This window comes from Hemitrygon akajei, chromosome 2, assembly GCF_048418815.1.
Source record: "Hemitrygon akajei chromosome 2, sHemAka1.3, whole genome shotgun sequence".
In the NCBI taxonomy this organism is placed as follows: domain Eukaryota; kingdom Metazoa; phylum Chordata; class Chondrichthyes; order Myliobatiformes; family Dasyatidae; genus Hemitrygon; species Hemitrygon akajei.
In genome coordinates, this window is record NC_133125.1 from 69,987,069 (window position 1) to 70,010,851 (window position 23,783).

At 44.2% G+C, this 23,783-nt stretch overlaps 2 protein-coding genes across 2 annotated transcripts in view; both read right to left on the reverse strand.

Annotated features, from left to right (window-relative positions):
* The window catches only part of LOC140713922 (beta-1,4-galactosyltransferase 1-like), a 67,600-nt gene extending 50,237 nt beyond the window's left edge, over positions 1 to 17,363 (reverse strand). Inside the window, exons 1-2 of the mRNA XM_073024616.1 lie at positions 16,915 to 17,363; positions 11,930 to 12,165 (exon numbers count right to left, since the gene is read on the reverse strand). Coding sequence (XP_072880717.1) covers positions 11,930 to 12,165; positions 16,915 to 17,224 — 546 coding nt within the window. The 5' untranslated portion in view covers positions 17,225 to 17,363. The remainder of the gene's footprint in view (positions 1 to 11,929; positions 12,166 to 16,914) is intronic.
* Positions 17,364 to 21,422: 4,059 nt separating this feature from the next.
* leprotl1 (leptin receptor overlapping transcript like 1) overlaps positions 21,423 to 23,783 on the reverse strand; it is a 55,054-nt gene continuing 52,693 nt past the window's right edge. The window contains exon 4 of the mRNA XM_073024636.1: positions 21,423 to 22,459. Within this exon, the coding sequence (XP_072880737.1) occupies positions 22,343 to 22,459 (117 nt within the window). The 3' untranslated portion in view covers positions 21,423 to 22,342. The remainder of the gene's footprint in view (positions 22,460 to 23,783) is intronic.

Below are 23,783 nucleotides of genomic sequence, written 5' to 3' on the forward strand. Positions count from 1 at the left end.
AAAAGATGTGATGGCATTGGAGAGGGTCCAGAAGGTTTATCAGAATGAAAGAGTTAATGTATGAGAAGTGTTTGATGGCTCTGGGCCTGTATTCACCAAAGTTCTGAATAATAAGAGGGATCTTAGTAAAACCTGCTGAATGTTGGAAAGGCTTAGGTAGAATGGATGTGGGAGAGGATGTTTCCTATAGTGTGTGGATATAGGGCCAGAGGGCTTAACCTGAGAATAAATGGTTGTCCATTTACAACAGAGATGCCGAGGCGGTTGGAGAATCTGTGAAATTCATTGCCAGACAGCTGTGGAGGCCAAGTCGTGGGGTATATTTAAAGTGAAGGCTGATAGGTTCTTGATGAGTCGGTGTATCAAAGGTTTCGGTGGTGGGGCAGTAGTCAGAGGAATGGGATTGAGAGGGTTGAAAAATCAGCCAGGATGGAATGGCAGCACAGGATCAATGGCCTGAATAGCCTAATTCTGCTCCTGTCTTATGGATAGGGCATAATTGTAGTCAGGTCCTGTGTTGAAATGGGTTTACTTTAATGGTGAGAAGTATCAAGAACAAGGACGGTGAATTTAGAGCATGGGTCAGTACCTGGAGCTACACTGTTGAGACTAGTAGAGACTTGGCTGTCACAAAGGCAAGAATTCTGCTGAATGTTCTGGGTTTAGATGTTTCAAAGAGAACTGGAGGAAGGTAAAATAACTGGGAGAGTGGCATTGCTAATCAGGGATCGTATCAATGCTGCAGAAAGGGAGGATGGCATGGAAGGAATGACCGCTCAGTTAGTAGAGCTGGAAGGCAGAAACATGACTCTATTGGGAGTCTTCTCTCGGTCCCCAATAGCAAAAGGGACACAGAGGAACAGATCAGTAGGCAGAGTTTTGTTAAGTTGTGAAAATAACAGGGCTATTGGCATGGATAGCTTCAACTTCCTTGATATTGATTGGCACCTTCTTAATGTAAGAGCTTTAAATGGGGAAGATCTGTTAGGTGTGTCCTGGAAGGATTCCTGACAGGCTGACTAGAAGAGAGGTCATACTTGATGAAGTATGAGGTAATGAACCTGGTCAGGTTATAGATCGCTCAGTGGGCATTTCGGAAACAGTGAACACAACTCTGACTGTCAGCATAGCCTTGGACAAGGATAAATTTTGCAATGTTATATGTCCTTTCTTTTATGCTGTCTTCAAATTCTTATGTTAGCTATTGTTGCGTCATCCTCCCTATAGAATACAACTTCATCTCTGGGATATATCTATGCACTGTCCTTCCTCACAGTCTCTTCACACATGGCATTGATCTTTACATCAGCTGCTCCATTCCCTGACCAAGCACTTCAGTTTCCATTTCCCTGCCAACCTTGTTGACAACGTCACCAAAAGCTGGAGTTAAGCCGGCCCACAAGGACATTGGCCACCCTTGAGGTGCAGCAGCTGGAACATTTCTCCCAGGTGGTAGTCAAGGGCATTGGAGGTCATGTAACTTCCCACATCATGCAGGAGGAGCACACCTTATCCTGGGTTCCACTCTCACTGCTCTACCTGTGTAATTATAAAGATCAAGAGAGAAACTTACCAGAAACTCACCTTAATCTCTGCCTCATCTCGCCAAAATCTCAGTTCCCCAGTCTAGCTCTGTCCACTCACACACTGCTCTCCTTTACTCTCTTTAAAAACTGTTTATCTACAGCTTCCAAGAATGACCAAGTCATCTGAATTAGCTGCCAAATTTACAAAGGAAGCACTTTGCAGAATCAACAAATGTTTTCAGTGTTAGCTTGAACAAAAACATTTGGACAAGTTAAAAAATAGACAGAAAAAAATAATACTATCATAGAGTATAGAATCACTTGGTCTACCACAAAAAAAAGGGGATCAACATCAGATATAATAACAACTCATTTTCCTTCCAGTTGAGGGTAAGCATACAGAACCGAGAAATACCAGTTTCTTAAAGTGCACAAAGTATTTCACTTTACCAGCCGAGCAGAGCAGAGCACTAGTTCTTCCTTCTCCATCTCAGCTATCTAGTGCAGGTAGAGATAGATGTAATCAGATTCCTTTGCAACTTTCACAATCTCAAAATGTTCTGCAGAAGACAGAAGAAACAAGCACAGATCTAGAAAAAAAGCAAGTGGGTTTCAGGTGGGGGAGGGGAAGGGAAAGAGGAAAAAGATGAATGCAGTGTATATTAAAATAGCAGAAGAAACATTTTCAGAAGCTTGCCTCGTCCCCCTCCCAAAAACAGCATCTAACATTGAACACACTTTAAGAAACTGTCACCTTGTTTGCTGCAAGAAACTTCAACATTAAAAGTCGAAAACATTTCAAGGATATGTCTGACGAAATTTTCAACATGAGCAACCAACCATAACTAATTTTATAAATCATCTCCAGGGCGGTGCAAACATTGTTTGAGTGCCTGCTAGAAATATTTTCTTTCTTATTTTGTGAAAGTAGCACATTTACATTGTCTTGTGAACATCAAATCAGCTGAAAAATAACATACTAGAAAATAGTGTCAAGTGACATCCATTAAGATACGATTTCATTACTTTTCCATACAGAAGTTACATTCATAGCAACAGCAAGAACATTTATATTGAAGTTACATTTATGTGAAATAACAAACAGAATGCAGTTCAATTTCTAGAGGATTGGTAAGTAGAAACCAATCTCTTCGGGAAAAAAAAGGAACCAAATCATATGATTAATAACATTCCAATCTTAACATCTAAAAACAGAACAGGCATAAGTAGGCACACCTTCTAACCCCACGTTGGCAGTTACATCAGCAAAAGCTACATTCACCTCAGTTTTCCTGAGCAGGAAGTCAACACTTCTGACTTCACTACTTCATGCATCCCATCAGTAACAATCCTGGCAGTGGCAAGGTCACAGCTAGTGTGACTGCACTGGCAATGATCAATCCCAGCTTTCCATTTTTTAATACCAGGGTCACATGACAAAATACATTCCCTCAAAAGCTTCCTGTCTCTATCAATATTATACAAATTGATTTTTTTTATGCTATCAAGCACTCCAGATTAGGGTTAAAGCACCAGAGGTCCTTCTGTTGTCAAGGTTACTGTGGGCAGCAGTACTGACATGCAGACAATGGATCAGAGATTACAAATAACTTCAGCAGCAGATAAACAACCACCACTGGATCATATGACAAAATATTGCAACACTGAACCCACAGCTTGAACTGATGGCAAGCAATCAGTGAGGCCAGCTCACTGCGATTGAAAAGGCTGGCTTAATGATAGCACTTTTGAAGGCTTGGAGAATTTACTCTCCAGGAATACAATGCACAAAAATAAAAATAACAAGAAATCACTGCAAAGAAACTTTGAAACCAGGAGCAGGATTAAGGCATTTGGCACTTTCAGTATGGTGATCGAGGCTAATAATCCACCTCAGTATCATTCTCGCAGTATCCTTTAAGTCTGTTCATAAGAACTAAATATATGTAATGACTTGGTATTTACTGTCCTCTGTGGTAAGGAATGACACATGGTCACCACCCTCTGCATGAAAAACTTTTTCCTGATCTTAGTGACCACCTGACCAACATTTCCAAAGCAAGGCATTCATGTTTTAGATACAGGTGTCCCCCGCTTTACGAACGTTCGCTTTACACCACTTCGCTTTTACAAAAGACCTACATTAGTAATCTGTTTTTGCATTACAAACAGGATTTTCGCTTTTACAAAATTTTTTCCCCATAAAAATTAATGGCTCTTCGCTTTACGCCATTTCAGCTTAAGAAAGGTTTCACAGGAACACTCTACCTTTGTAAGGGGGGGGGGGGGAGGACACCTGTACTTCGTGAAGAAGAGGCACACAGACTTTTCTTCCCTGCCATGACAGGAGGCAGATACATGTGCACTCTGGAACATTGAGACAACTTGAGACCAAAGCTCAGCTTCGTTCATTTCCAAATGGTAGGCCTTTTCACACTGCCTTCTACGGAACCCAAATGGGAACATAACATCCTCGCTTCCAAGTGAAACTAATTAGAACACAATACACAAACTGAAAGGAATGATGGCAAGAAAACTATCATCTATTTGAAATATTTATCTGCACTATTCTTTGCCAAAAGTAAACAAAAGAAGAAATGCAGTAATTCCAGAAGAATTACATTCACTCCTCATGAGAAAACCCAAATGCTGGAGGGAGAGGCCTAGGAAATTAACACTTGTTACTGGAGCAAATAAGTAGCATCAGGCTGCTTAAAAAGTATCGGAGCTACAAGACAAAAACACAAATCAGAGTTCAGGAGAATACATTGCAGAGAAAACAAAATTAATGCATTGTAGCGGTGTGCTACACGCAGCGCTGAAATAATGACATGGAGTCGGTAAACTGCAGTAAAAAGAAAATTTTATTCGAACTTCGCGGCCTCGCTTTAAAGCCTCCCTGATCCCACCCTCCCCGGGCGCGGATGCTGTAGGGGGCACGTATTCACAGTCCTGTCCCGCGCGCGGATGCTGTACCCTTTGTTGGTGAAGCAGACCTGGTGCCCTTTTGGGACTGGCCTTTATGCTGGCTATTTGTGAGCCAGTTTGAGTGCGCTAGGAAGTAGGTCGCCACATAACCCCCCCCCCCCCCCCCCCACCCAGAACCGGCGATACACCCCCCAATGTCCACAGTCTGGGCCGGACCAGTTCGCGATGCCGGGAACTAGACGGGTTGCGCCACGTCCACATGGGCCGGTTTGAGTCAGTCCACCGTGAAAACCTCCTCTCTCCCCCCAATGTCCAGCACGAACATGGACCTGTTGTTCCTGATCACCGTAAACGGCCCCTCGTAGGGCCGCTGTAGCGGTGCCCGATGCCCGCCCCTTCGTACAAACACAAACTTACAGTTCTGCAGGTCTTTGGGTACACAGGTCGGGTTCTGCCCATGCTGCGAAGTGGGTATGGGGGCCAGGTTGCTAAGCCTCTCGCGTAGTCTGCCCAGGACTGCTGCGGGTTCTTCCTTGTGCCCCCTTGGGGCTGGCATGAACTCCTCGGGGACGATCAGGGGTGCGCCGTACACCAACTCAGCCGACGAGGTGTGCAGATCATCTTTGGGCACCGTGTGGATGCTGAGTAGGACCCAGGGAAGCTCGTCCACCCAGTTAGGTCCTCGCAGGTGGGCCATGAGAGCCGACTTTAGGTGACGGTGGAAATGCTCCACCAGGCCGTTCGACTGTGGGTAGTAGGCAGTTGTGTGGTGCAGCTGTGTCCCCAAAAGGCTGGCCATAGCTGACCACAGGCTGAAGGTGAACTGGGCACCTCTGTCGGAGGTAATGTGGGCCGGTACACCATAGCGGGACACCCAGGTGGTGATCAGTGCCCGGGCACAAGATTCAGAGGTGGTGTCGGTGAGCGACATCTCCTGGCCATCTGGTGAACCGGTCCACGATAGTGAGGAGGTGCCGCGCTCCGTGCGACACTGGCAGGGGGCCCACGATATCCACATAAATGTGGTCGAAACGCCGGTGGGTGGGGTAGAACTGCTGCGGCAGGGCTTTGGTGTGCCACTGCACCTTGACCGTCTGGTAATGCATGCACGTTTTGGCCCATTCACTGACTTGCTTGTGGAGTCCGTGCCAAACGAACCTGCTGGAGACCATCCAGACGGTTGTCCTGATGGAGGGGTGCGCTAAGTTATGAATGGAGTCTAAAACGCGCCGCCGCCAGGGTGCCGGCACGACGGGGCGGGGTTGGCCGGTGGTGACGTCACACAGTAGGGTCCTTTCACCTGGGCCTACGGGGAGGTCCTGGAGCTGCAAACCAGAGACTGCAGTCCTGTAACTAGGGATCTCCTCGTCTGCCTGCTGCGCCTCTGCCAGCGCCTCAAAGTCTACCCCTTGGGAAAGGGGCATGAATGTTAGGGCGAGAGAGTGCGTCCGCCACGACATTGTCCTTACCCGAGACGTGCCGGACATCCGTCGTGTATTCAGAGATGTAGGACAGATGGTGCTGCTGGCGGAACGACCAGGGATCGGACACCTTCGTGAACGTAAAGGTATGCGGCTTGTGGTCCGTGAACGCGGAGAAGGGCCTACCTTCTAAGAAGTACCTGAAATGCCGGATTGCCAGGTATAGCACCAACAGTTCCCGGTCGAAAGCACTGTATTTGAGCTCGGGTGGTCGCAGGTGTTTGCTGAAAAACGCCAGGGGTTGCCAGCGACCCTCGATGAGTTGCTCCAGTACCCCACCGACTGTCGTGTTAGATGAGTCCACTGTGAGGGCGGTAGGGACGTCCATTCTGGGGTGCACTAGCATCGCGGCGTTTGCCAAGGCTTCTTTCATTTTAATGAAAGCGGCGGCGGACTCCTCATCCCAGGTAATGTCCTTGCCCGGACCCGACATCTGGGCGAACAGGGGGCACATGATTCCGGCAGCTGAAGGGAGGAAGCGGTGGTAGAAATTCACCATACCCATGAATTCCTGAAGGCCTTTGATTGTGGTGGGTCGGGGAAAATGGTGGACCGCGTCTACCTTAGCGGGCAGAGGGGGTTGCCCCGTCTTTAGTAATCCAGTGGCCCAGGAAGTCGATGGTGTCGAGCCCGAACTGGCATTTGGCCGGGTTGATTGTTAGACCATATTCACTCAGTCGGGCATAGAGTTGACGGAGGTGGGACAGATGCTCCTGGCGACTGCTGCTGGCTATGAAGATGTCGTCCAAATAGATGAATGCGAAGTCCAGGTCGCGTCCCACCGCATCCATTAACCGCTGGAACATCTGTGCGGCATTCTTCAGGCCGAACAGCATGCGGAGGAACTCAAAAAGGCCGAACGGGGTGATGAGTGCCGTTTTGGGGACATTATCCGGATGCATCGGGATTTGATGGTATCCCCGGACGAGGTCTACCTTGGAGAAGATCCGTGCGCCGTGCAGGTTTGCTGCAAAGTCCTGAATGTGCGGCACAGGGTAGCGGTCCGGTGTGGTAGCCTCGTTCAGCCTGCAGTAGTCGCCGCATGGTCTCCAGCCCCCTGTCGCTTTGGGCACCATGTGCAGAAGGGAGTCCCATGGGCTGTCGGACCGCCGTATGATCCCCAATTCCTCCATCCTCTTGAACTCCTCCTTCACCAGTCGGAGCTTGTCCGGGGGAAGTCTTCGAGCACGGGCGTGGAGGGGTGGTCCCTGGGTCGGGATGTGGTGCTGTATGCCGTGTTGGGGCATGGCTGCCGTGAACTGCGGTGCCAGAACCGATGGGAAATCCGCCAGGACCCTGGTTAAGTCGTTGTCGGACAGCGTGATGGAGTCGAGGTGTGGGGCTGGCAGCTGGGCTGCACGCAGGGAGAAAGTCTGAAAGGTCTCGGCGTGGACCAGCCTCTGCCTCGGCAGGTCGACCAGCAGGCTGTGAGCCCGCAAGAAATCCGCACCCAGGAGCGGTTGGGCTACGGCGGCCAGTGTGAAGTCCCACGTGAACCGGCCGGACTGGACTGTAGCCGAACCGTACGGGTGCCGTCGGTCCTTACTGTGCTGCCGTTCACGGCCCTCAGGGTGGGACCCGGTGCCCCGTTGCGGGTGTCGTAACTCGTTGGAGGTAAGACACTGATCTCATTGGAGATCTCGGCACCAGTGTCCCCACCTCTTGTCCCACACATATAGGAGGCTATCCCGATGGCCAGTCGCCGTAGCCATCAGCGGCGGCTGGCCCTGGCGTTTCCCGGGAACTTGCAGGGCGGGCGACAGCAGCGGGCTTCTGCGCCCCACCGCTGGTGGTAGAAGCACCATTGTTCATTGGTCTCCTCACCCCTGCCTCTAGGGTTAGTGGGCTCTGTGGCCGGGCCTGGTCTGGTTTGCTGCTGGGAGCGTGGCCTGGTGATCTGTGCGACGGATGCCCCATTCACCTTCTTGGCGTTCCACAGCACGTCCGCCCGGGCTGCCACCTCCCGGGGTTTGCTGAAATCCGCGTCGGACAGCAGCAGGCGTATGTCCTCGGGCAGCTGCTCCAGGAATGCCTGCTCAAACATGAGGCAGGGCTTGTGTCCTCCGGCCAGAGACAACATCTCATTCATTAAAGCTGATGGAGGTCTGTCTCTCAAACCATCCAGGTGCAGTAAGCGGGCAGCTCGCTCGCGCCATGAGAGTCCGAAAGTCCTTATGAGCAGGGCTTTGAATTCCGTGTATTTGCCGTCCGCTGGGGGAGACTGTATGAACTCCTCAACCTGGGCCGCTGTGTCCTGGTTGAGGGAGCTCACCACGTAGTAGTAACGAGTGTCCTCCAAGGTTATCTGCCGAACGTGGAATTGGGCTTCTGCTTGCTGGAACCATAGGTGAGGTCGCAGCGTCCAGAAGCTTGGCAGTTTCAACGAAACTGCATGAACAGATGCGGCGTCGGCCATCTTCGGTCCAAATATCGTTTGGGCCGTCGGGGTCACCAATTGTAGCGGTGTGCTACACACAGCGCTGAAATAACGACACGGAGTCGGTAAACTGCAGTAAAAAAAAGATTTTATTCGAACTTCGCGGCCTCGCTTTAAAGCCTCCCTGATCCCGCCCTCCCCAGGCGCAGATGCTGTAGGGGGCACGTATTCACAGTCCTGTCCCGCGCGCGGATGCTGTAGGGGGCATGTATTCACAGTCCTGTCCCGTGCACGGATGCTGTAGGGGGCACGTATTCACAGTCCCGCGCGGGCTTTTCCCTTTGTTGGTGAAGCAGACCTGGCGCCCTTTTGGGACTGGCCTTTATGCCGGCGCGCTGGCTATTTGTGAGCTGGTTCGAGTGCGCTAGGAAGTGGGTCGCCACAGCATGATATTATTTCCCCGAAGACAGAGGCAGAGTAATGATGGCACTAAAGGGCGACTCCCTTGCTTGCATCTTTGGAAGCTGCGCTATTTCCATTTTTAATATCTTTATTTTTCCCTTTCAGGGTTCTTTTGAAGATCCTGACCTGGAGTTACAGGCTGACTTCAGTTCTTTGTGGAAATGGGATCCGTTCTCGGGGTTTCAGGACCAGCCAATGGTCGGCACATCAAGGGGTCGGCCTGAGAGGCAGCCTAGTGTTCAGAAGCTCTGGAGATGGGCAGATCGAGGGTCAGTGTCACGGCAGGAGACTCATGTGTCATCGCTGTGGGCCTCAAGACTCAAGATCTTTGCGATCTTTGAGCACAGAGCTTGTAAAAAGCGACAAAGCAGACTTTTAACATTGCAAACCAGCGGGCTGTTGTTATGTCTCCTACTCGCTGTGAAAATGGGGGGACACCTCCCTCTCCCTTTTAGGGAGAGAACCTGTGGGTTGCCGAATGCTGGATGACTTATGATAGTCTTTGGGGTAATGGCAAGGTCTGTGTCTTTGCTATCGCTTAGCTCATGGTTGTGCTTGGTAGCAGGAGCACTTTTTGTTTTGCCGGTGGAGGAAGGAGGGATTGTTGCTTGCTGCCGCTTACACGCAGCAAGGGGGAATTTGGGGTTCTCACATCTAACTTGTTGTTCATTGTTTGGGGCACTTCTCTGTTTTTGTGGATGTTTTGTGAAGAAAAGGCATTTCAGGATGTCCATTGTACACATTTCTCTGACATTAAATTGAACCTTTGAAATAAATTAATATTCCTAAAATTAACATCAAATTATGTAATTACTTTCACAAACTCTCACTGAATTGACTTTATTTCTTACATTTCTTACATGTGTGTCAATGCCAGGAGCGTTCGTAACAAGGTGGATGAATTGAATGTGCAGATAGTTATTAATGAATATGATATAGTTGGGATCACAGAGATATGGCTCCAGGGTGACCAAGGATGGGAGCTCAACATCTAGGGATATTCAATATTCAGGAGGGATAGACAGGAAAGAAAAGGAGGTGGGGTAGCATTGCTGGTTAGAGAGGAGATTAACACAATAGAAAGGAAGGACATTAGCCTGGAGGATGTGGAATCGATATGGGTAGAGCTGCATAACACTAAGGGGCAGAAAACGCTGGTGGGAGTTGTGTACAGGCCACCTAACAGTAGTAGTGAGGTTGGGAATGGCATTAAACAGGAAATTAGAAATGCGTGCAATAAAGGAACAGTAGTTATAATGCACACAAAATGCTGGTGGAACACAGCAGGCCAGGCAGCATCTATAGGGAGAAGCGCTGTCGACGTTTCGGGCCCAGACCCTTCGTCAGGACTAACGGAATTCACTTGGTAATAAGTTTACTTAGAATAATAGTATTGAAGGCACAACTACAATCAATACACATACTGGAGTACACACCTGAAACCTTCGAACTTCTAAGCTTATCACACTACCACCTGCAATGCTTCAGTTATTTTTACTAATGTACTGCATTTGCAAAATATTTTGTATAAAGTTATAAAGTTTTCACTTCAACACCACACAACCAACACTCAACTTGATTTTCACAAACAAAAATGGTATTAGGAAATTTGAGAACAAATATGGGGCCACGTGATTCCACACTAGGAAAGAATCCAGGCAGACTTTAAAACCAAGACTAATATTGATTTGCGTGCAAAAATAACTAGACCAAACCAAGTCCATCTTCAATACTGCTGGTGAAGTCCTACAAGGGCAAAGCAATTTTTAAAAGCTGTTATGCAAACAACAACTGGTCTTTCTCACAACATGACAATCAATAAAAATTATTTGGCTGCAACAACAGGATAATTGTATTGAGATCCTGCATAACAAAAAATACTGTAACACTGAAATCACAAACAAAGTTTGTCTTAAATACCCCATCTGCTGTGTAGATATATTTTAGGATGAGTTTGTACACAGAAACTGAACTTTTAAGAGAGAGCTAAATATGGATATGATAATACTCAACAATTACCCCTTACTGCATGTTGAAATAAAGATTTTGCATTTTTAACCCTGCCTTTTGGTTAACAGGAACTTGTATGCAAATAGAATACCATTTGAAGGATCTTAAAATTTTAAAAATTATCTAATTTTTACATTATAGGATAATTATTTACACCATTCAATAATAACAGCTGCAAATTCTAAATTAAAAATAGCAATTTTCCACACTGAAACACATACTTTCTCACCTTCTATACCATTATATTTGATCATTAGTTGAAAGTCTGTTAAGAAAATACTTGGAATCCCATAACCTTTTTTCTGCAAAAATCACAGTCAGATAAATAAGTTTTATCTTTGTGGTGGCTTGACACTGAATTTATTTCAGAATGATTAGGGCAGTGGTGAACCACGTTTAGTTTTAATCACATCATAATGACAATGGCACCTATCAATTGAACTAATGTATGAAGCAATACTTCCTTCACTTGTTTTATGCTCAGCATTAAAAAAGCTCTCAGCCATCAAGGACCCCACCCATCCATCTTACAATTTCTTTGATCTCCTACTGTCAGGTACTGCAGTACAAGAACAAGTAACCGCTTCTTCCACCAAGCTGTGAGATTTCTGAGCAACCTGCTACCATTCAGTACACACTATTGCCAATAGCATTATACTGTTTCATACTTAACTATATGTTGTACATTCACTTTATGTCAACTTGCACATCTACAGAATGTTTTATTTGTTAATATTACTTTATATACTGTATGTGATATATGGACTGTGTTTTGCACCTTGGTCCCAGGGGAATGTTGTGTTGGTTAGCTGTATGGTTGAATGACTATAAACTTGAACTTAAATTAGGAGTGGATAGAATTTACGACCAGACCAAATATTTTACCATCCTCTTTGTGCCAGTGGTTACCACGCTTATGCTTAACAATTCCAAACAATAAACTGACAACAATAATTATTGTCCACATCCACTGAATACAATGCACAGCAGTACACCACTAGTAAGCTAATGTGCTGAATTTGCAGGAGCTCACAGAAATTTCTCTGAGCACATCTCCCTCAAGCAGCCAAAAAAAACAGAAAGAGCACAGACATTCTAATCAAGTGAAAGAGGACCATGAATTCATTACAGATGCAGTGCCTTACCTGATTAACAACATACACTCCATAATCAAGCTGCTGCCGTTGCAGAATTGGATGCAAGTAATACAGCCAGTATTTCAGATGCTCATCCCGGTTGCGAAAAGGAATAACCACAGCGACTTTCTGAACAGCTGTACAATCTGAAGGTGTAAATCGGCCTCCTACTCGCACTAATGAATTAATCTGTCTCACTTCCTCCAGATTAACAGATTGGGAAAATTCTATTCTTAATGGTCCCACTAGAGAGAGAGAGAGAACATATCATTAAATTACACACAATCATAATATGACTGAAAATATGACATTCCTTTTCCAAGAGGGATACGAATCATACCACTTTCTGTTGTAACACTAACTTCTTATTAAGATAATTTCCTGATAGTGTAGTAGATAGAATCTAGTACAGGGGATCCCAACCTGGGGTCTATAACCCCTTGATTCATGGTAGGGACCCATAGCATAAAAAAAGTTGGGAACCCCCTGCTCTAGTGAGTCTTGAAATCATGGCCACTTTGCCTCTGACACAATTACACATTAACCAGGGATCACTAAATTAAGTTAGAACTGAAACAGAATTTCCTTTTCTTTCCAGTTTAAGATGACGCTGCTGAAGACGGATGACAGCTTACTGGTGATTTATAAAGCAAGAAATGCAACAAAATTACACTTTTTCTGAGGAAAACTGTGGTTAACGATCACCGCAAACAATGAAGAGGAGAGCAAAGGCAAAGCTGACTCGAGGATCGAGGTGTGTAGGTATGATGCAAAATTGGAGCAAAATTGAAACATGTTCAAGAAGTGGTTGGAGCAAGGTTGAGGCATGTTCGAAACAGAGTTGGAGCAAGCAGAGAGGAGAAAAGTTGTAGCGGAGGAGTTTCGGAGCCCATCCACCTAAACCTGGATTGATCTAAGCGGCAGGCCGGTTTGGAAAGGCAGGTTCCGGGCCTGGATCCTAGTGCACAGGATGACCATTTAACTCTGAACAATTTAAACACTGGGCCAGATGGACCAAAAAGGCAAGGTATAAGGAACAAAGGCGAGGGTCAGGCTGGTTCTACTCACTGCTCTGCAAAGTTTACACCGATCTCCATGGCACCGAGTCTGACAATTTGCCCTCCTGTGAGATGAACTGAGGCTGAGGCCGTGGACCTGCTCTGGCTGATCTGGGATTCCTGTCTACAGACTCACTCTCATTCTGAATACTGTCGTTTGCTTTTATTGTTAGCATGATTTCTGTTTTTCCCCCTCTCTCTGCACATTGGGTCTTCTTTTAAAAGTGGGTTCTACACCGTGTAGGTCTGACATGGTGGTCAGCAGCACAGGAGCGCCGCAGGGAACCGTACTCTCTCCGGTCCTGTTCACCCTGTACACATCAGACTTCCAATATAACTCGGAGTCCTGCCATGTGCAGAAGTTCGCTGATGACACGGCCATAGTGGGGTGTGTCAGGAATGGACAGGAGGAGGAGTATAGGAAACTGATACAGGACTTTGTGATATGGTGCAACTCAAACTACCTGCGTCTCAATATCACCAAGACCAAGGAGATGGTGGTGGACTTTAGGAGATCTAGGCCTCATATGGAGCCAGTGATCATTAATGGAGAATGTGTGGAGCAGGTTAAGACCTACAAGTATCTGGGAGTACAGTTAGACGAGAAGCTAGACTGGACTGCCAACACAGATGCCTTGTGCAGGAAGGCACAGAGTCGACTGTACTTCCTTAGAAGGTTGGCGTCATTCAATGTCTGTAGTGAGATGCTGAAGATGTTCTATAGGTCAGTTGTGGAGAGCGCCCTCTTCTTTGTGGTGGCGTGTTGGGGAGGAAGCATTAAGAAGAGGGACGCCTCACGTCTTAATAAGCTGGTAAGGAAGGCGGGCTCTGTCGTGGGCAAAGTACTGGAGAGTTTAACATCGGTAGCTGAGCGAAGGGCGCTGAGTAGGCTACGGTCAATTATGGAAAACTCTGAACATCCTCTACATAGCACCATCCAGAGACAGAGAAGCAGTTTCAGCGACAGGTTACTATCGATGCAATGCTCCTCAGACAGGATGAAGAGGTCAATACTCCCCAATGCCATTAGGCTTTACAATTCAACCGCCAGGACTTAAGAACTTTTTAAAAGCTATTATTAATGCTTTTTGAGATAGTGATTTAGATGCATATCATATTTTTTTACTGAGTTAAGTATTGTATGTTATTAGTTTTGCTACAAGTGTATGGGACATTGGAAAAAAAAGTTGAATTTCCCCATGGGGATGAATAAAGTATCTATCTATCTATCTTTTGGGTTTCTTGTTTTGTGGCTGCCTGTAACCAGGCAAATCTCAAGGGTGTATAATTTATACATACTTTGATAATACATTGACTTTGAACTTTGATAGAAACCCATGCTATGGTAAATGTAGGTGGCAGAAAACAGCACAAACACCAAATAAAATCTGGAACTCATATTATCTTCCTTTAAAACCTATCCTTTAAGATCAAATAACTTTTAAGCTCTGTCATAATATTTTGACCAACAGGATAACTCTAGATTCCCATGTGCAAATTCCAAAGAACAATGAATAACTTTTGAAATCTTTCGTGCAGATTAGTAAATCAACCCAAATCAACCCCGTGATTTAGAACTGGAATTTACATAAGGGGGAAGGACTGACTATGTAAGTGTAAAAATTTATAGGAGAAATATAGGGAATTGCACGCCTATCTGTTTCTGAAATCAAGGAAGGTATTAAGAATATTTCTTGAATAGTGAGAGACTAGTAGCTGTGGAGAAAAATAAGGAAATGAGGTAACCATGTACATGTATCACAAACAGCTATTATGAGTACAACACCATTTAAAAATCCTAGGGATACTCAATTAGCAATGAGTGTTCCTCACAACTTTGCCAACAGAAACAAATCAGATGTTCTCTTTGGAGGGCACAGACTTTCAGCATCATTCCTGCACTACAATTAATTAAGACAATACCAGATCTCATTTGTATATTCTTAATATTTGACTCAAAAGCAGCACTTCCGCCGACATTTTGTGTTTGAATCGGAGCTGTAAATTTAAATTGGGTATGCAATTGGGTAAGCAACTGACTGAACCGCCTACGGCATCTTACAGCACATTTCTAATGATCAAGAGTAGGGTGATGAAGTAATTAAAGAATGAAAGTTGGTCACCTTGTAACAGGAACGATGCAGTTGACCAGGGAAAAGTGCAGAGAAAATCTGCTAGGAAACTAGAATATTACTGGCACCGGAAGGCCTGAGTTAAAGGAAGAGGTTGGTCAATATTGGTATTTATGAATGAGGGGCGACGTTATAGAAGTGTTTAAAATTACAAGAGGCACAAGTAGGGTGGATGATAACAATCTTTCTCCAGGGTAGGGGGTTCCAAAAGTAGAGGGCACACACTAAGTGTATGGTGAGAGGGGGAAATTTTACAAGTGAACCTTGGTGATGCTTTTTCACACATAGGGTGGTATGTATGGAAAGGCATCCCGGAGGAAGTGGATGAGGCAGACACAATGATATCATTTAGGAAACACTAGCACAAATACAGGGAGGTGCAGGGCTAAGAGCAATATAATCTGAACACAGGAATTCAGGACTAACTGGGAGGGCAACTTGGCTTGAATTTGTTGGGCCAAAGAGCCTTAATTTAAAACATAGTTCTCCCCCTTCCCTCCACTTACTTTTTCCCCAAAACACAATGGCTATCTTCCGCTTTTTTCTCAGCCCAGATGAAGGATTTAATGCAAAATGTCGCCAGTCCATTTCCTTAGACACTGCCTGACATCTGGGGTACTTGGAGACTAATGCTAAAGTAAATCAAAGTCAGCATGGTTTCTGTCAAGGGAAATCTTGCCTCCCAAATGTTTTAAGAGTTCTTAGAGGAAGTAGCAAGCAGTGTGGACAAAGGAGAGGCAGAGGATGTAATTTACTTGGATTTTCAGAAGGCATTTGATAAGATGCCCCATATGAAAAATTAGGAATCCCCGTTCAAGACTCCCAGAAGGTTAACTTACAGGTTGAGACTGGTAAAAAAGGCAAATGCAATTTTGACATTTATTTTACGAGGATTCGAATATAAAAGCAAGGAGATAATGCGGAGGCTTTATAAGACGCTAGTCAGGTCACACTTGTTGTATTGTCAACAGTTTCGGGCCCTCTATCTCAGAAAGGATGAGTAGTCATTGGAGAGTCCAAAGAAGTTTCACAAAGATAATTCCAGGAATGAAGGGGCTAACATATGAGGAACATTTGGCAGCTTTGGGCCTGTACTCACTGAATGTTGAGAGGACTTGATAGGAAACATTCTTTCCACATCCACCCTATGTCAGGTGTATGCCGAACTAGAGAGCACCGCCTCAAAATTGAGGGGCAATCTTTTAGAACAGAGGTAAGGAGGATTTTTTTTTAAACCAGAGAGTAGTGAATCTGTGGAATGCTCTGCCACAGACTGCGGTGGAAGCGAAGCCCGTGGGTATATTTAAGGCGGAAGTTGATCGTTTACTGATCGGTCTGGGCATCAAAGGATATGGTGAGAAGGTCTATGGGGTTCAGTAGGATCCGAAATCAGCCATGATGGAATGGCGGAGCACAGTCGATGGGTTGAACGGCCTAACTGTACTTCTATGTTTTATAGTCACCCTTTGTGTATAACCCCTAAACCTCTGCAAGTAAAATCACCCATTGTGAAACAAGCCTGCCCAGCCTTGACAGAATTCTTATGTAAGATTGAGATCTCATATTCTAAATACAGGCCTAGTCTACTCAATCATTCCTTGTACGACTGGCCTATCATACTCGGATCTAGTATAGAGCTATCCTTTTTACAAAAATAGTATCTGGAGAATATATGTATAATTTAGCGATGAAACGCTATCGCTGAGTCACACCGCAGAGGATGATCCCGCAAAATCAGCAACAATGCCAGTCCGCTCCGTCCGTGCCCGCTTCCCCAAGTCCGGCCTCTTGTCCTTTCACTTACCGAGCAGTGGCGATGTCTCCGGACAGGGCAGGAGAGGCCTTGGCGGCGGCGCGGTGCTGGGGGCCACCGTGAGGTTCGGGGCCGTCGAATAGTGGACGGTGGAGTTAGCGAGGGACTCCTGCGCCAGGAAGCCGCCGATGCGACGCACCATCTGCGTGGTGTAGACGTGTAAGTCGAAGTAGTAGATGAGGGTGACCACCAAGTGGAAGGCGCTTAGCAATAGCAGCACCACGCACGATACTTGGAAAATGCGGCTCTGTACCGAGCAACCACCCGCCAGCAACCCTGCTCCCAGCCCGCTCTTCACCATAGTCAGTGAAGCAACCCACTCGACTGACACCCCGGGTGGTAAACCCCTCTCTTGCCTAAGGAGCGGAAATTTGATCACACGCCCCACCTACCAGGGGAGGGAATACACAGAACAGCCTACCATGTACATACATCGTTACTCTTGTTTGCTTACGTGTATCGCCTCGCATCCCGGTATCAATTACGTCTACAGTGTCCTACCCATTAATTCAATCTGCTGTAGCCGAGAGCAACCACCTTCCTTGAATACAGCACCAGCGATTTACGTATCACCAGCAAACTGGCTAAACCTGTAATACCTTGTACATTCACACCGGGCAGGGTCATTTCATGGGAAGGAAAGTGGGATTGGAGGCATTCCAGGAGAGGAGTGGGAAGAGGGAATTCCAGGGAAGGGGATAATTCCAGAATGGGGTGAGAGGAAGGGAAGATGAATGGTTGTGAGGGGAATGGAGTGGACTGGGGTTTCAGGGAGGGGTCTGGGTTTCTGGAGCGTATTTGGGGTTACAGATTCAAAGGGGGTAGCTGCGAAGGGTTTCAAAGCTATGGGGAGGTGGTTGAAAGAGTGAATATGGGGCGAGGGTGTTGGAGTATACACTTCAGGTGTGAAAAAGAACTTGAGAGAAGTTGGAAGGGGCTTCCAAGAATGGGAGGGGTACGGATTCTGCTGGGAAGGAGTAGGCATTCCGAGGAAAAATGTAAAAGGATCTTGAAAAAATGTCCACTGAGAGGGGGATTCGGGAAGAATGGATTGGCGGAGAGAATACGGATTTGGAGAGAAAGATTTGAGGATTCCGAGGAAACAGTGCGGAGGGAGGAAGACGGATGAGCGAAAAAACGATTCAGAAAGGAAGATAAAATATTCAAGGATGGGTAGAGAGAAAAGTTCCAAGGGGGGGGGGGGGGAGGGTGTGAGGTTACCCACTCCGGAAGGAAAAAAAATAGAAGATCGTTATTTAAAGGATAAAGATTGCAGCATGTTGTTGTGCAAGAGTTATTTTGTAATGCTTTGTATGAATCACAATAGATTGTTCTGCAGGTACAGCAGGTTACCAAGAAGCCAAATAATCCGTTGGCCTCTATTGCTAGCGAAAGAAAATCTGCAGATGTTGAAAATCCAAGTAACACGTACAAAAAGCTGGAAGAACTCGGCAGGCCAGCTGAGTTCATCAAGCATTTTGTGTGAATTATCTTCATTGCTAGAGGAATTTCATTTAAGGGTGGGGGGTGGGGTTGCTGAAACTCTACAGGGTACTGGTGATGATGCACCTGGGTTCAGTTCTCAATCTTCCTTGACAAAAGATATACTGCCTTTGGAGATGGTGCAGATGTGTTGATTCTGGAGATAGGGGCTTAGCCTATGAGAAGAGATTGAGTTGCCTTGGACTCTATTTACTGGAGTTCAGAAGAAACATATACATGTGAAAGAGATAGATAAGATCGAGGCAGGAATGTTGCTTCCACTGGTAGGCAAGACGAGAACTAGGGATAGATATACTGTAGCCTGAATAATAGATTTAGGACAGAGATGAGGAGAAACTGCTTTTCCCAGAATTCTCTGCCCAAGGAAGCAGTCGAGGCTATTTTATTAAATAGATTTAAGACACAGTGAGATACATTTTTGCAAAACAGATTATGGGAAATGGTTGCAGGGAAAACAGGTAGGTGGATTTGAGTCTACAGCAATATCTTATTGAAAGGCAGAATAGGCTTGATGGGATCCTCCATAACCTATTTCTTATGTATGTAGGAGCAGGGATACACGGAGTGGTCAACAACACACAGTAGGGAGAGAGATTTGGAGAGCCAGGGTAAGGAGGCATTCAGAAGTTTGATTCTTTGGGCTGGTAAAGGAGGAATTGGGAGTTGGATGAGGATGGAAATATACATCAGAGGCTGGGGAGAAGGAATAGTTTGAATATTGGGCAATCGAGAAATCTAGTGGACAGTGGGTGGGACGGAATGGAAAAGATTTGGGGTTGGAGAACAATTTGATTATGAGTTGAAGTAATCCATTTCAAGGATGATCAAAAAGAGAAGCTATGATTAAAGCTATGTGTAATAGTCACTTTGTTGGGCAATGATCGGGGACAGGTGCTAAAGGAATGGAGTATTGACAAGATGGAGGAGCTTAATTACTGGGAGAGGCTGATCCTTGAAGTGCTGATCAGGGGGTATTCAAAAACAAGAACTGACACCCTAGAGATAAAGTGTTCAGCATCACTACTTTGGCAAATAGTTAATAAATACAAATCTCCTTTCCCCATGATTAAACCTGCCCTTAAATAATTCCCTCCCTTAATTCTCCCTCCTGACTAATTCATTTTTATTCTCTCTTCTATGATTTTGTCCTCCCCAGATTCCTCTCTGCACAATTCCCACCTCTGGATGATGCCTCCCGCAGTCACTGTTGCCTGATCCACTCCAATCCTTCCACCCATTACTTCAGAGGGCCTGAAATGTGCCCTACACGTAGATGCAATTATAAAGAAAGCACAGCAGTGGCTCTACTTCCTTAGATTCAGCATGACATCTGACAAATTTCTATAGCTGTGTGCTGGACAGTATATAGACTGGCTGCATCACAGCCTGGTATGGAAACACCAATCCCTTTGAATAAAAAATGCTATAAAAAGTAGCGGATAGAGCCCAGTCCATCATGGGTAATGCCCTCCCCACCAAAGAGCACATCGGCATGCAGGAAAGCAGCATCCATTATCAAAGATCTCCACACGCCAGATCATGCTTTCTTCTTGCTGGTGCCATCAGGAAGGTGGTACAGGAGCCTCAGGACTCTCACCACCAGGTGCAAGAACAATTATTACCCCTCAACCATCAGCCTCTTGAACCAGAGGGTATAACATCCCTCCCCTGTCCTATCAATGAACTGTTCCCATAACTCACTTTAAAGGACTCTTCACCTCATGTTTCAATATTTATTACTTACTTATTATTATTTCTTTATTTTTCCTTTAGTATTTGCAGTTTGTCATCTTTTGCACACTGGTTGTCCACCCTTTTGTCTTTTATTAATTCTATTATGGTTATTGCATTTACTGAGTTTGCTAGCAAGAGAATGAATCTCAGGGTTGTTTATAGTGACATATATACTCTGATAATAAATTTACTTGGAACTTCATTTCCCCAGTAACTGATAACCTACCACAGATCTTTCCTTCCAAATTAATTTACTATGCTGATGCCATCACATCCCACCTCCTCACTCATTTCCCTTCCTCCCCAATCCAGTTTCCTCCAGACAGTAAATCCCCTACCCTACCCCAGTACTTTGATTAGGCTGTCCCTTTCTCAGATCCACCTCCTTTAATGGAAAGTTAATGCAAATGCAGTTTCATGTGACAGGGAAAATAAATGATAGTCAATCATGTCAAAAATTGAAAGCAAGTCAAAATAAACAAGCTGGGATGTATTTCCTTTCTCGTCAACATGAGCTTTGACATTATTGACTTTTGTTTAAAAAGAGTTTTGAGTGGAAGGATTAACACAAATTGTAGGCAACATGGGCACACATTTGTGAGACTGCCACATTTTCAATAACAGATAAACTGGAGAGGGGTGATAGTTTATAAGGAAAGATGGATCATGGATTAAATGATAAAAAAAATAAGTGAAAAGACAAAGAGAAAAAGCTGATAATATTAACACCAGAGGGATAGATGGATAGGCAGTGCAGAGTACATTTAAGCAAAGATTTTCATGAGTTTGCAGACGTTCATAAAGAAATTTTTGTTAACAGCTGCACTTCTATTATTTGTTTCACTCAGCAACCAGCAGGACAGAGTCTACAACATAACATGTGAGGGGTTAGTCAATGACTTAAATAAATCAAGGAAGCAGGACCTAAATCACATGGAAGGATACATAGGATAAACTGGAAAAAATGCAAAGGTATTTCACATCACAGTGAGGATTAAGGTGGTAACTGACACAGACCCACTTACCTGCTCTTATAACCATGGCCATTGGTGATACATAGGCTGCCGATGATAGGGGGCACAGCAATGATTATATCATAATGTTTGTGACAGGCATAAAATAGAGCATGGGGCTGTGGTAAGGCTATAGCCAACAATAGCAGCAAGAGAAGGAAGGCTTTCCAGTGAAAACTCAGAGAGCAATGGCAAAGTGGCGTGATGTTACGTGTCTGAAATTAAGCTGCGGCAGAAGCAACTGGTGAGTAAGTATTTCCACTATAGTTTAATAGTTATACAGACAAAATGATTAGTAGTCTTTTGTTAAGAAAGTGTATGTTAAACTATAAGGTTAATTCAGTAAGACCTTTTTAAATACATTTTGATGTAAAGGGATTTTTTTTCCCCAAACTAAGAGGGCTACAGGAATAAGCCAGGTGATAATAAGATGGTAAATCTAACATCTTTGGTAGGGAAATTATTGTAAAAAAGTAGGGGATAAGATTATCTGCACATGTAAAGGCAAACTAACTGGATTTTACAGATTACAGAGAAATCCTGTCTGTTTTTACAAGGTACTGAAAAAAGTATATCAATGAAGATCTATTGTTCTAGTAACAGTTCTGATTTCTTTTCTAAATATGCTAAGAACAACAATACAAGATAAATTGTTATCGGTAAAGCCATCAAATTTCATGTTTTTGACTCTGTACTGATGTTTTATTAACAGCAAAGCTTAAAAACATGCAATATTGGACTCAACTTTACAACACAACACTAAAATCTGACTGCATATACACAAGGTATTTTTATGTAAACATTAGCACAAAAAAGGGTAAATATTCTGACAGAGATTAAAATCTTATTTAAATTATAAAATAAGTTAAAGAAAAAATAATACTTAAAACAAATATGTCAATTCTTAAATACGATATTCTACAAATTTGCATCTAGTTTCGTTCAGTTCCTCTTTAGGATTCAACGTGAGATGGTAATAGAGATTGCTAGCAAAAAAATCAGAATAAATTATGCCTAGGTAAATAATGTTAAGTCTCCTGCCAGTGTATATTTGTGTGTAGACCAACAAAGGTGACTATATCCACTGTTGTCAGATGGTGGTTGACATTTTTGCATAGTTCAGTTTTGATTCGAAGTTTCTCTCCAGTATCTGCTTGCGTATGCAGCCCTCACCACTGCTGCCAACTGAAGTCATCGTTAGTGCCAAAAACAATGAAAAATCCCAGAATGGTTGCAAAGATGATGATATTGCCCGTTAGTACCAGAGAACATGCTCCCCATTGAATCTGAAATGTAAAAACAACATTTTAAATAAATAATTTCTCAATTAAAATGTTAAACCATGGCCTAAGGTTTTCCATGTCCAACCACATTGTTTTGCTTTTGTACTTGTAACAACTGAGTGAATTAACATTCAAATTCCATTACATTAAGAGCATTATGATATTTACTGCATATTCTGGATATCTTTTAAACTTCATGCTGATTTTGCAATGCTATCTGCATTATGTTATTTTTCTATTCCAGAACACATACCAAATAGGAATGTTTGTGGGCATTAGTCACAAAACAGATCTTGCAGACTGAAGGCAACATTTTGTTTATTTCCTTTTCAGAAGCTTTTGATAAAATTCTTTTTAAAACATTTGATTAACCAAAATCAAAATATGTCATGCACAGGAAATCTGGAGGAAAAAAACAAAGTGCTGGAAAGGGTGTGAAGAGAAAGAAGTTAATGTTTCAATACAACAACCTTTTAAAAGATTGGGAATGCTGAAATGAGAACACATTCTGGAAATTTCACATAATGATTGCTTTTCCATCTCTTTCTTCTTTAGCAGTGTCTCTCACACTGTACCATTAATTTCTTCTGTCCTTTACCCTAATATGGATTTTTCCCCATATTATCTCATTTTTTCTTCCCTTTTTATTTGCACTTAAAATCTGCTTACATTTTAATCATTCCCAGATCAGTGGAACGTTCATGCTACAATTATACAAAATGACTGTGCAGTGTTGGTCATTTCAACTTCAAAAGGATATACCGGTACTTGCTTTAGCAAGAATGCAACTAACACTCACCAGGTTGATTCTTAGGATGGCAGGACAGCCATACAAGAGATTAGTGAATTCAGGCCTATTTGGCCCTAAGTTCAGAAGAATGAGAAGAATTAGGGGAGTTCAGTTAAAGTTCTAAAAGGGCTTAACAGGCTTGCTATAGAATGTATCTCCTGGCTGGGAAATCTAGAAACAGGATAATTCTAAACATTTAACTCTTGACATGAACCTGTGAAATGCTCTACTACAGAAGGCAGTGGAGTTCAAGTCACTGAATGCATTTAAAGACACAGACGAATTTCCAGATTAAAGGGTATCAAGGATTTGGATTGAGAGCTGGAAAATTGTATTAAAATAGAGGATCTAAGAGTACATTGGGGGTAGATTCTTAAGTGCTGAATGGAAAAATTGTCGCAAGAGTACACCATGTTCCTAAATTAACTGAAATGAACTGCATATGTACAGTATTTAGAAAGAGTTCATACAAAAATGCATAAATAGGGAAAGCAACCAGGGCTTCACCATCCACACTGGCTGCCAATCTGTCATCGT